The 13,136-nt window shown below is 61.9% G+C and overlaps 1 protein-coding gene across 1 annotated transcript; it reads left to right on the forward strand.

Moving 5' to 3' along the window:
- Nucleotides 1-439: 439 nt before the first annotated feature.
- Nucleotides 440-11,801, forward strand: ANO8 (anoctamin 8). The gene is made up of 18 exons (XM_032267863.1): nt 440-732; nt 1,495-1,605; nt 1,734-1,866; nt 2,049-2,187; nt 2,262-2,358; nt 3,309-3,425; nt 3,506-3,633; nt 3,732-3,893; nt 4,187-4,339; nt 4,438-4,564; nt 4,674-4,729; nt 4,857-4,931; nt 5,650-6,480; nt 6,738-6,929; nt 7,049-7,180; nt 7,268-7,378; nt 9,639-10,308; nt 11,133-11,801. Exons 1-18 carry the CDS (start codon nt 627-629, stop codon nt 11,498-11,500), a joined length of 3,708 nt encoding a protein of 1,235 aa, XP_032123754.1. The 5' UTR covers nt 440-626; the 3' UTR covers nt 11,501-11,801.
- The last annotated feature ends 1,335 nt before the right edge of the window (nt 11,802-13,136 follow it).

Below are 13,136 nucleotides of genomic sequence, written 5' to 3' on the forward strand. Positions count from 1 at the left end.
TTAACTGGACGAAGAGTGTATGAGGAGTGTTCTAGGCTGCTAAGTGATGCGTGCAAAGCTCCTAAGGCAGGGCTTGTTACAATTATCTATCACAGCTCTACTGGGGTAGTTGAAGTTATTGACACCAGGAATCTTCCCCAATCAGGCCCGCCCTTCCCACGTCCTCTCTTAGTCAAATCACGCCCATCTCACATTCCAAACCGCGTCTCCAGGGTCCGGAGTTTGTAGATGGGGAAACTGAGGCTCCGAGGCTGGGACCAGAAGGAAGCATGGGTGGGGACGAATTGGAGAATACACAATCAGTGAGGGCGGGGACCAGCAGCAGAGAGCGACGTAGGCGGGCGAGAACGAAACCCAGAAAACAACACGGGCGGAGACGAGAACCAAAGAGCTAGGCGGGCGAACTCAGCTGAGAACCCGAGAGTGACGCACGCGGCAGGAGAATCGAGGTTTGGCTCGGGCGGGGACGAGAAGCAGCGCTCGCGCGAGCGAGGAAGGCTGCCGGCGCGGGCGGGCGCGGCCTTTGTCTCCTCCTCCCGCGCGCTCGGCGGCGACACCCGCCCCATGAGCCCGCGGCCCCCAGGCGCCCGGGCCGTCCGTAGCCCCTGACCTGACCTATCCTCGCCATGGCCGAGGCCGCCTCCGGCGCCGGGAGCACGTCCCTGGAGGGCGAGCGTGGCAAGAGGCCCCCGCCGGAGGGCGAGCCTGCAGCCCCGGCGTCCGGAGTTCTGGGTATGTGTGTGGCGGCTGGACCAGACAGGGTTGCAGGTGCCTGGGGAGCCCGCGTCGACTGAACGGGGAGGAGGATCGAGGTCAAACGTCCCTGGCGTGGTGTCTGGATGAGGGGCCGGCTCCTCCCGGCAATGCGGCTGCGGCCCGGCGGGCGGGGCTGGGACGGTGCATCGGGCTGGGGTCCCGGAGCGGAGATGCGGACACGCCCCTCCGAAAGCCCCAGCCTTGGGCTGCGCCCCGCCACCGGGGGGCTGTGGGATCGCGGCGGGGCAGGGATGCGCTTGAGAGAGACTCTCCGCGAAGAATAGAGAATCATACGGTCCTGGGTTCAAATCCCAGCTCGACTGTGTGACCTTGGGCGCGTGACTTAAACTGTGGGCCTCAGTTTCCTCACCTGTGAAATGGGGGTAAGAACCGCACCCAGTTCCTGGGGCTGCTGCAAGGACGGCGCTGTCATAATGTGGTGAAGCGCTCAGGGCTGCTAGTGAGCACCCCATCGATTGTGGTTTTGGAGGCGGAGCTGGGCCTCAAGAATGAGTAAGATTTGTAAGGGAGGACCTGGGGGGAAGGGCATTTCTGGAGGAAGGCCTGGCTGGTGTAAGGACATGGAGGGAGGAAAATAAGCCAAGACCAGAGCTCCTGGGGCCTTGGATGCCAGGCCGAGTGGTGAGGAGCCCTGGCGGGGACCAGAGGGACCCAGACTGGAGGCTGGGGTCTCGATCCCATAGTGGCCTGACCCGGGCCTGCTACGCCGTCCCCCAGATAAGCTTTTCGGGAAGCGGCTCCTGCAGGCGGGTCGCTACCTGGTGTCCCACAAGGCGTGGATGAAGACGGTGCCTACAGAGAACTGCGACGTGCTGATGACCTTCCCAGGTACCCACGCCCGCCCGCCCGCCCAGTGCCCAGATGCGGCTCTCCTGAGCTCAGCTTCCCAGAGCGGGAATATGTAGGCCTTGGGCCCCCTCGTGGCAAGAGCCATCGGTCCCTGTGCCCCTTGGCAGACACAACCGATGACCACACGCTGCTATGGCTGCTGAACCACATCCGCGTGGGCATCCCCGAGCTCATCGTGCAAGTCCGCCACCACCGCCACACGCGTGCCTACGCCTTCTTTGTCACCGCCACGTATGAGAGGCGAGTCCCCTGTCCCCGGCCTCTCGCTGAGCCTGCCACCCGGCTCCCCGCTCTACCAAGTGCCAACCATGCTATCCAGCCGCCCTGCGTTTGCCCCAAAGGCTGCCGGATGCACCATCCTCAGGTCCAGGATGGTGGGTCGGGGCCTCCTTGTGAGCCCACCTCCTCCGCCTTCTTCACAGCCTACTCCGAGGGGCCGACGAGCTGGGTCTGCGCAAGGCAGTGAAGGCCGAATTTGGCGGGGGCACCCGCGGCTTCTCCTGCGAGGAGGACTTTATCTATGAGAATGTGGAGAGCGAGCTGCGCTTCTTCACCTCCCAGGTGAGGCCGGCCCTGGGCCCCCGCAAGCATCCTGTATCTATGAATTCCCTGAGCTCACGCCCTCTTCCTCGCAGGAACGCCAGAGCATCATCCGCTTCTGGCTGCAGAATTTGCGTGCCAAACAGGGAGAGGCGCTCCACAACGTGCGCTTCCTGGAGGACCAGCCAATCAGTGAGCAGGGCGGGACCAATACCAATCACAGGCAGAGAGTAGAGTGGAGCTCTTCAAAGGCAGCCTATCGGAGCAGGAGGGCGGGGCCTAAAGCCAACCAGTCAGGGATTGGCAAAGAGTTAGGGAACCAATGAGCTAAAGGGTGTGGTCTTAGTGAAAGGGTGGAGCCTATCTCCTGAGTTGGGTGGAGCTCTTAGAGGACAGCTTATCAGGGAAGGAGGGCGGGGCCTAGGTCCAACCAGTTAGGGGTTGGGAAAAGTTGGGAAACCAATGAGCTGAGGGGGCGTGGCTTTAGCCAAAAGGTGAGACATTTCTGGGAGGTGGGTACAGAAGAGGCCCTTTTCTGAGTCTGGGATAAGATGGAGGCAGGGACTATGGACAGCCCTCCACTTACTGCGTGGTGCGGCTCTGGGCCTTGGTTTCCCCACCAGCAAACCAGCCACCCAAGTTCACCTCCCAACAGCAACTTTTTACCATTCATCAGATGTTCGGGTCCACAAACTGAGCTTTATTTAAAACATGGGAACGGGCACGGTGGCTCACGCCTGTAATCCCAATACTTTGGGAGGTCGAGGCAGGAGCATGACTTGAGCCCAGGAGTTCGAGGATGCAGTGCGCTACCATAGCGCCACTGCACTTTGTCCAGCCTGGATGACAGACCAAGACCCTGTCTCAAAATAAACAAATAAATACATAGAATAAAAAATAAAAACATGGCTCCTCACCAGGACCCCACCCTCCTGGTTCCCTTGCATCCTCCCTGCCTGCACCAGCACCTACCGAATTCTGCAGGAGAATCAGATTTTTTATCCATCTAGAACTCCTCCCCTGGAAAGAGCTCAGAGGTTTAAGAGCAGGCAAAAAGCTGTGACTTGGGCTTCAGACAAAGGGGGCTAGCCAGGCTGGGCTCTGGTGGAGGGCAGGGATCACCTGTGCTCCTCTATCCACAGTCCCTGAGCTGGCAGCCCGTGGAATCATCCAGCAGGTGTTCCCTGTCCACGAGCAGCGTATTCTGAACCGCCTCATGAAGTCATGGGTGCAGGCCGTGTGTGAAAACCAGCCTCTAGGTGCGGCCTGGGCTGGGGGGATGGGAGGGAGTCACAGCAGACAGGCAGGGGGTGACTGAGACCCTCTTGTCCCCTGGCAGATGACATCTGTGATTACTTTGGCGTGAAGATTGCTATGTACTTCGCCTGGCTGGGCTTCTACACATCAGCTATGGTATACCCAGCTGTCTTCGGGTCTGTCCTGTACACATTCACAGAGGTTGATCAGGTACTGGGAGGGGACCCTGCAAGGCCTGGGGGACCCAGAGGTGCCCTCCTTTCTGGATCAGCACAGACAATGACTAAACTCTCTTCTGCTACTCACAGACAAGCCGGGATGTTTCCTGCGTGGTCTTTGCCCTCTTCAATGTGATCTGGTCAACACTTTTCCTAGAGGAATGGAAGCGAAGAGGGGCTGAGCTGGCATACAAGTGGGGGACGCTGGACTCACCTGGGGAAGCCGTGGAGGAGCCACGCCCCCAGTTCAGGGTCAGTTGGGGGCTGAGTCCAGGGTCATGGAGACTGAGTAAAGGTAAATGGTTGGGGGTACTGCAGAAGCAAGGTGTGAAATACGGCTGCTCCGTCAAAGAGGGTATGCAAAACCAAGGCGGGCTCTGTGTGTTTCCCAAGGGGATGGATTGGAGGGACTGGGAACAGTGGCCTAGGTGGGTGGCCCGAGAAGGAATGATGGAGAGAAATTGAGTTCTGAGGATAGAGAGCGGTGCGGAAGGCAGAGGTGGCCTCTGTGAGCTCATGCTGAGCCTGCCCTTGCCCACCTGTAGGGTGTGCGCCGCATCAGCCCCGTCACGCGAGCGGAGGAGTTCTACTACCCGCCTTGGAAGCGGCTGCTCTTCCAGCTGCTCGTCAGCCTCCCCCTATGCCTGGCGTGCCTCGTCTGTGTCTTCTTGCTCATGCTTGGCTGCTTCCAGCTGCAGGTGACCCCTGTACCTCCACCCGCCCTGTCCTTGATGCCCAGCTCCACCTTGGAGCTGTCCTGTAGCCGGGATGAGCCCTGAACGCCCTGCTCCCACAGGAGCTGGTGCTGAGTGTGAAGGGGTTGCCCCGTCTCGCCCGATTCCTGCCTAAGGTCATGCTGGCTCTGCTTGTCAGTGTGAGTGCCGAGGGCTACAAGAAGCTCGCCATCTGGCTCAACGACATGGGTACGCGCTGCCAGGGGGTCCCAGGGAGGAAGGTCCCCACTGCCCCTTAGGATCCCTGCCACCCTTGAGGGGACGCAGCTGCCCTCTCACTCTTCCCCTCGGCTTCTAGAAAATTACCGGCTGGAGAGTGCCTATGAGAAGCACCTCATCATCAAAGTTGTCCTGGTGAGTCACCACCATCGGGCAGGCAGGGGGACAGAAAGGAAGCTGTGGGATCTGCATGGGGTTACAGGGAAGGCTCCTGGGGGTGGGATGGGGTGCAGGGTGACGACCGCCTGCCTCCTTCCTGCAGTTTCAGTTTGTCAACTCGTACCTGAGCCTCTTCTACATCGGTTTCTACCTCAAGGACATGGAGCGCTTGAAAGAGGTGAGACTCCCGTCCCAGCGGCAGTCCCCCCTGCCCCCATGGCGGCCAGCGAGGGGCCAGACATGGCGCAAGGGGTCCAAGGGCTCTCCAGCCCCTCCCTCCCCTCCTCCATCCTTCTCTCCTGTCTGTCCGTCCGTTGTCTGTGCGTCCTCTCTCTGCCTGTCGTCCTCTCCATCTGTCCGTCCATCTGTCCGTCGGTCCCTTCACAGCTCCTGCTCGTCCTGTCCCTGTCCCAGAGCCTCGAGCGGCAGCTGCGGGCGGTGCTGGTCCCGCTCGCGGCCCTGCGGTTCCGCCTGCTCCTCCTCTCCCTCCGGGGCCTGCTGCTCGCGGCCCGGGCCAAAGTACGGGCAGGTGGCGAGCCCGCGGGGCCTCGCCGGGGTGGGCAGCGTGGCTTGTGCCGGGGGCCGGGCGCACCGAGCTGAAGGCGCATGCGCGGAAGGGGGGGTGTAGGGCGGGGTCCGCAAGCCCGCGGTGGGATGGAGACCCGCTGGCCTGCCTGGGAGGTTGGCGAGGAGCGCTGCGCGTGCCAGGCTGTTGTTTGTGGCTGAGCGCTGGAGCCCTCGCGTCCAGATGCGTCCAAAGCAGCGGAGTTAGGAACCGGGTTCGGCGTGTGTCTGGGCGAGGTGCTCCGGCGGGGATCCCGGGGAGAATGAGTACCCCAATCCCAGCGCCCCGCTTGCCCCCCACGCGCTTCTCTCCGCCACCTTCCTGCCCCCAGATGCTGGCCACACTGCTGATCACCCGCCAGTTCCTCCAGAACGTGCGTGAGGTCCTGCAGCCACACCTGTACCGGCGCCTGGGCCGCGGCGAGCTGGGCCTGCGGGCCGTCTGGGAGCTGGTCCGGGCCCTGCTTGGCCTCCTGAGCCTCCGGCGCCCTGCGCCCCGCCGTCTCGAACCCCAGGCCGATGAGGGCGGGGGCGGCGGCGGCGGCGCGGGGGGCCGCAGGTGCCTCAGCGGGGGCTGCGGGGCGCCGGAGGAGGAGGAGGAGGCAGAGGAGGAGGCGGCGCCGGTGGAGCGGCGGGCGGGGGAAGGCGGGGAGGAGGGGGACGGGCCTCCCGGGGGCAAGGAGGAGGACGAGGAAGATGACGAGGAGGAGGACGAGGAGGAAGAGGAGGACGAGGAGGAGGGCGAGGAAGGGGCCCTCCTGGACTGCGGGCTCCGGCTGAAGAAGGTCAGCTTCGCTGAGCGCGGGGCGGGGCGGCGTCGGCCCGGCCCAAGCCCCGAGGCCCTCCTGGAGGAGGGGAGCCCCACCATGGTGGAGAAGGGGCTGGAGCCGGGCGTGTTCACCCTGGCCGAGGAGGACGACGAGGCGGAGGGGGCTCCCAGCAGCCCTGAACGGGATCCCCCAGCCATTCTGCTCCGCCGGCCCGGGGGCGAAGGTCGAGACCAGGGGCCCGATGGGGGCCCGGACCCGGAGCCCGGCTCCAACAGCGACCCGACACGTAGGCAGAAGCGGCAGAACCGGTCGTCTTGGATTGACCCACCCGAAGAGGAACACTCGCCTCAGCTCACCCAGGCGGAGCTGGAGAGCTGTATGAAGAAGTACGAGGTGAGGAGGGGGCGGGGCCTCAGAGGGGCGGGGCACACAGTCCGAGGGTGGAGGCCGCAGGGGCGGGGCGGTGGCAGTAACAGGGCCCTTGATGTTGTTGGGATGCTGCAGGAGAGGAAGGCCTAGCCAGATGGAGGAAGCCCCTGGACTGGCCAAGGATGGGACAGGCCCTGGGTCCACGTGAGGGAGGCGGGCTCAATGGGAGGAAGATTGTCCTGGGGAAGAGGCTTCCAGGTCTGAGGCCCGCCCGCCCGCAGGACACGTTCCAGGACTACCAGGAGATGTTTGTGCAGTTCGGCTACGTCGTGCTCTTCTCGTCCGCCTTCCCCCTGGCAGCGCTGTGCGCCCTGGTCAACAACCTCATTGAGATCCGCAGCGACGCCTTCAAGCTGTGCACCGGGCTGCAGCGGCCCTTCGGCCAGCGCGTGGAGAGCATCGGCCAGTGGCAGGTTGGGGGAAGCCAAGAGCCCCGAGCTGAGGCCCAGAGGGAGCCTGGGTGCAGCTGGGAGGAGCCTGGGGTCTGGGGAGGCCGGCAGGACTCCACCTGAGCCCTCCTCCCACCCTGCAGAAGGTGATGGAGGCTATGGGTGTCCTAGCCATTGTGGTCAACTGCTACCTAATCGGCCAGTGCGGGCAGCTACAGCGCCTCTTCCCCTGGCTGAGCCCGGAGGCAGCCATCGTATCCGTGGTGGTGCTCGAGGTGGGGCTGGTGACAGGGGCAGGGGCAGCTGGGAGGCGGGAGGGCGGTCCCAGCGTCTGCAGCCTCCTCTCTGTGCCATCCCTTCAGCACTTTGCTCTGCTCCTCAAGTACCTCATCCACGTGGCCATCCCCGACATCCCGGGCTGGGTGGCCGAGGAAATGGCCAAGCTGGAGTACCAGCGCCGCGAGGCCTTTAAGGTAGGGGGGCCAGGCTGGGCTCTGTTTTCTCCTTGGTGGGGCTGCTGGTGGGTCTCTGATCTTGGTGGCCAATTCCTCAGCATGAGGACAAATGCAGAGACTGCACAGAACTGGGTATAATAATCAGTGCTCCCTGGCTGGGTGCAGTGGCTCACTCCTATAATCTCAGTGCTTTGGGAGGCTGAGGCAGGAGGATCGTTTGAGCCCAGGAGTTCGAGGCTGCAGTGAGCTGTGATCGCGCCACTGCACTCCAGCCTTGGTGATGAAGCAAGAGTCTATCTCTAAAAAGAGTAATAATAAGTAATAATAACTAGGGCTCACAACGGGTCCAGTGGCTTCTGGAATCCTGGCAGCATCCAGGACCAGGCTGGCCCTTTAGAACCTTCTGCCATCCACCAGCTTGCCCGACTGCACCCTGTTAGGGGGCCAGGGACACAGCAGATGCTTCCTAGAAGCCCAGCTCCTTCCGCATTCCTCAGAAAGCTACAGAATGGGCCAAGGAGCTCCCCAGTGCCTGCACAGGGAACATTCCTCGAGGATGACAATGGCCTATCTCTGCACTGTCCCTGTGACCTTTAGCTACAGTGAGCATGTTGAAGTGGGGCTGCTGCGACCAAGGAACTGACTTTTTATTTTATTGAACATGAATGCATTGAAGTTTACATTGACCGAGTGTCGCACATGGCTACCTGGCTGTAGTCAGCCACGGGGTTTGTTTGTTTTTTTGAGAGAGAGTCTCTCTCGCTCTGTCATCCAGGCTGGAGTGCAGTGGCACAATCTCGGCTCACCGCAACCTCCCCCTCGTAGGTTCAAACAATTCTCGTGCCTCCCAAATAGCTGGGACTATAGACACACGCCACCACACCCAGCTAACTTTTGTATTTGTAGTAGAGATGGGGTTTCACCATGTGGGGCCAGGCTGGTCTCGAACTCCTGACCTCAAGTGATCTGCCTACCTCCCCCGGCCTCCCAAAGTGCTGGGATTATAAGCGTGAGATACTACCCCCGGCCTGCAGCCACAGTTCTGTCTCTTGCCTGTTCTCTGGGAAGCAGGTTCTCTGGGAGGCAAGGTCTCTTGCCTGTTCTCTGGTTGAGGCTCAGATTTGGTTTCCATTTTACCAATTCCTAAGATGCTGTCTGGCATACAGCCGGGGACAGAGTTGATGGCCAGTGAATGTTTGTTTTCAGTTCCCAGAAAGTACCGGCGTGGGTCCAGGGATTCTTTCAGTTGCACCCAATAAGCCTCAGAATCTCTCTCCATTTCCCCAGAGAACCTCAGTGTGGGCCCAGGAAGCGGTTGGCACCCAATAAGTGATTGGATCTCTCCCACTTCTACAAAGAGCTCCAGTGCAGGCCCAGACATGCAATTGGCGCCCAGTAAGCTTTATTTTTTGACACACACACACGCATTTTTTGAGACAGTCTTGCTTTGTCGCCCAAGCTGGAGTGGAATGGCACAATCTCAGCTCACTGTAACCTCCATCTCCTGGGTTCAAGCAATTCTCCTGCCTCAGGCTCCCAAGTAGCTGGGATTTACAGGCTTGTGCCCCCACGGTCAGCATTTTTTTTGTTTTGTTTTGTTTTTTTGAGATGGACTCTCTCTGTTACCCAGGCTGGAGTCCAGGGGCATGATCTCAGCTCACTGCAACCTCTGCCTCCCGGGTTGAAGCAATTCCTCTGCTTCAGCCTCCTGAGTAGCTGGGACTACAGGCACATGCCACCACACCCAGCTAATTTTTGTATTTTTAGTAGAGATGGGGTTTCACCATATTGACCAGGCTGATCTTGAACTCCTGACCTTGTGGTCTGCCCGCCTCGGCCTCCCAAAGTGCTGGGATTACAGGAATGAGCCACGGCACCTTGCCACTCAGCCAATTTTTATATTTTTGGTAGAGACGGGGTTTCACCATGTTGGCCAGGTGGGTCTCGAACTCCTGGCCTCAAGTGATCTCCGCCTCCCAAAGTGCTGGGATTACAGGCATGAGCCACCATGCCAGGCCCCAATAAGCATTTAAGCCTCCCTGACTTCCACAGGGAGGCCCAGCATGTACCTGGGAATGCAGTTGACACCCAATAAGTGATTGGATCTCTCCCACTTCTGCAGGGAGCCCCCAGTGTGGGTGCAGGGATGCAGTTGGAGCCCAATACGCATTTGAGTCTCCCCCACTTCCACAGAGAGCCCTTGGCATGCACCAGCCTCGGCTGGCACCTGCTAACACCCTTTTTTCTTAGTCCTGTAACGGCTCGGCTCTACCTGCAGAGACACGAACGCCAGGCCCAGCACCGCTACCAGCAGCAGCAGCGCAGGCGGCGGGAGGAGGAGGAGCGACAGCGCCACGCGGAGCACCACGCCCGGCGAGAGCACGATGCTGGAGGCCGGGAGGAGGCGAGGGCTGAGGGCTCCGGGCTGGACCCCGCCACCTCCTCCGAGAAGGCCTCTGCCAAGGCCAAGGGCAGCGCTGCAGGTGGCCACGGGCCTGAACGGCCCAAGCGCCCAGGCTCCCTGCTAGCGCCCAACAACGTCATGAAGTTGAAGCAGATCATCCCACTGCAGGGCAAGTTCCTCTCATCGGGGGCCACATCCTCACTGGCCGCTGCAGGGGCCGGGGCCACCGCCCGGCCTCCCCCTGCCCAGTCGCCCACGGGCAGTGACACCCGCCTGCCCGCCTTCCTCAGCTTCAAGTTCCTCAAGTCGCCCGAGACCCGGCGGGACTCTGAGCGCAGCCACTCGCCGCCCAAAGCCTTCCACGCCAGCAAGCTCTTCCCCTTTGGTGGCACCCGGGCTGAGCCTGGGTCCAATGGGGCGGGCGGGCAGGCCCGGACAGACGGGACCCCCAGCAGTGGCAGCAGCCGGGTTCAGAGGAGTGGGCCGGTGGACGAGGCCATGGCTGAGGAGCTGGAAGCCCCCCGGCCCGAAGAGGAAGGCTCAGGTCACAAGCTTTAACTCGGGGGTGGGGACGCCGGGCCGGCTTTGGGGGTAGGGTAGGGTGGCCAGGCCTGGGGAGAGGGGCTGAAGGGGACAGAGGAGGGCCAGTCATGGGTCCTGGCAGGGACCTGGGTCTGTGGCACACAGAGCATCTCAGTGAAAGCCTGATTAGTGTCTCCAGGGCCTTTGTTAGCCCCGAGCCCTGTGCCTGACCCTCCCAGGGAGGGATGCCAAAGCCCCTTGTCCCAGGACTGCACCCAGGGATCCCCCACCATGCTCCGGTGCCAGGAGAGATGAGGGAGGCCCGTTTCCCATCCAGCTGGCCCTTCTCCTGCTCCAGCTCACTCTGGGGGCGGACTGGACCCCCCAGGCCTCTATGCAAATCCACACCCTGCAGCCCAGCTGTTCAGGAAGGCCTTCCTCGGAGGTGGGGCTGGAGCTGCCCACCCAGGGAGCTCCCACATGTGCTGAAGCAGAGGTGCAGGCCTCACCCCTACCCTCCCACCACCTCCCCTGCCCCAATCCCAGCCTGAGTTCCAGCAGCTCCTCCCTAGGAGCCCACCAGGTAGCAGCTGCAGCACAAGGGCCATAGGTCAGAAGCCAGAGGGACTTCCTCAAACTGTCCTCCCCATGACTGGGAGGGGCCATGCCCAGAGGCAGGGTATGCACTGGAAGCCGCCCAGGCGGCCGCCCACCTCAGTCTCAGATCAGAAGCAATAAGGCCTTTACGTGCCTGGAAGCCCGGGAGGGACTGTGGGCAGGGTCGCCAGCCCGGCGGGGTCCGGCGGGGGCGGCATCCCCCCGGAACGGCCCCTCTCGCCTCCGCAGGGACAGCGCTGGCCCCCGTGGTCGCCCCTGCCCTCCGTACCCGCCGCAGCCGGAGCCCAGCGCCACCGCCGCCAATGCCGCTGCCCCGGCCTCCGACGCCGCCCGCCGGCTGCTGGCAGTGGGACGGGCCCTGGGGCTGCGGGGGCGAGGGCGCCGCCCCCCGCCAGGCCCTGGCCGCCGCCGAGTGCCCGCCCTGTGCCATGGCCGGGCCCCCACCCGCCCCCCAGCCCCTGCCGGGGGACGCCAGCTTTTACAGCCTCCCGCCCCCACCGCTGCCGCCCACCTCGGAGCCCCCCGAGACCCCAGCACCCTCACCCAGCCCCAGCCCCAGTCCCCAGGCCGTGTGCTGGCCCAGCGGCTGGCATTAGCTCTGCCCGCCCTGCCTTCTCTTCTCATATGCAATATCAGTCATTCACAGGGGCAGCCGGCCCCCAAAATGCAAGATGCGCTTCAGCCCCCATGGCCCCAGTATTGGCCGGCGCCCCCCATCTGCCGTTTTCCTTTCGACCAGGATGAGGGACTTGAAAGGAAACCCACAAAACCAACAGAAAACACAAACACACACACGCACACACATACAGAATAGGCGATTATTTATTTGTTTTTAATTTATTTTGTCATATTTTTGTAAAACGGCAGAAATGCAATAAAAAGTATATTTCAACAGTGCCCGAGGTCAGAGCGGTGGAAAAGGGGGTGGGGGTGGGGGGAGTCTGAGTGGCTGGGCCTGGGTTAGGCGTCACCCTCCCCCTATCCTGGTACAGGCTGGCTTGACCCATGGGGGCCTCCTCCCAAAAACTGGGTCTCGGCCACAGATGGAAAACTCCAGGCTGTGCCGCCTCTGAGACGGCCCAGATTTGGAGGCCAACTTCAGTTCTGGCTTCAGCCACTAGACAAAGGAAGAAATCTCAAAGTGCTGAAAAGAGGCGGTACTATGTGCACGGGCCAGGTCCTGAATAAGCCTCCTTCTCAAAGAGGGACAAGGCAAAGACTCGCCTTTTCTGGCACACCCACCTCCCAGAACCTCATCTGGGGGGAGCCAGGGCCGGCGGGAGGAGCTTATAGCATGAACATCGGAAGGCACCTGGCACCTGAGCCCCGTGCGGTCCCCAAGTTGCGATACTGAGGGAACAGCACATTTGGGTGTCCCCGGAACAGACACAGGGTGGTATTGGGACGAAGTGGGGATGTCCCACTGTGCAATGGACGTCAGACTCAAGTCACTGGGACTCTGTCTTATGACTCAGGAACAGGACATGGCCTCTCAGACCCTCGCGTTTGTCAGGAAGAAGAGGACAAATGTGTCCACATGCAAAAATGTAAGGCTCAGGCCCATGTGGCCACACTGCAGGGCTGGACCAGGGGGCCTGGCTGGGGCCAGTGTGAGCAAGGGGCACTTCAGGAGTCTGTGGGGAAGTCAGAGTTCACTGGAGGCAGGAGAACAGTCTGTGCAAAGGCGGAGAAGGTGGAAGACAGAGTTTGGGGGAACAGTGGGGTAAGGGGACCCCAAAGACAGGAGGGGTAGGCAGAGGCTGGCTCAGGGGCCCGGTGTCCTCCCCCAGGCGGTGGGAGCCACGGAGGGTGTGTGCCAGACAAGGCATGTCCCGACAGATCCAGGGGTTCTAGGGGGAGGCCACAGGGAGGCAGAGCTGGGGTACAGCTGTGAGACCCCATCTGAGTGAGCAGAGGCAGGGGAGGGGAAGGAGGTGACCACATGGGAGCCCTGCAGAGCCATGGACAGACAGCACAGGCAGGAAATGGCCCCCAGCCACTCAAAGTGGAAACGGGGGGCTGGAGAGGTATAGACAGGCTGAGGGGAAGGGCGGGGATACCCCCTGCTCCCACTCTGGCCCCTGGCCTTGGAAGCTGAAGTCCCACCATCTCAGTCACTCACAGATGGACACCACAGGCCTGCCCAGGTCACACCAACCCTGGGGGCTGGGACTCCCCACCTGGCCTGGAGCCTCCAGGGCGCTTGGCCCAACCCGCACCACCGACCACAGT

Source organism: Sapajus apella, unplaced genomic scaffold (genome assembly GCF_009761245.1).
Source record: "Sapajus apella isolate SASKATOON/1434 unplaced genomic scaffold, GSC_monkey_1.0 scaffold173, whole genome shotgun sequence".
NCBI lineage: Eukaryota > Metazoa > Chordata > Mammalia > Primates > Cebidae > Sapajus > Sapajus apella.

Excerpts from the sequence above, each read along its gene's own strand:
- ANO8 (XM_032267863.1), top strand. The coding sequence starts at position 627 with ATGGCCGAGGCCGCCTCCGGCGCCGGGAGCACGTCCCTGGAGGGCGAG. Across the intron at positions 2,359-3,308 it reads CCTGGAGGACCAGCCAATCA|TCCCTGAGCTGGCAGCCCGT; the intron begins GTGAGCAGGGCG and ends CTCTATCCACAG. Across the intron at positions 4,932-5,649 it reads ACATGGAGCGCTTGAAAGAG|ATGCTGGCCACACTGCTGAT; the intron begins GTGAGACTCCCG and ends TCCTGCCCCCAG.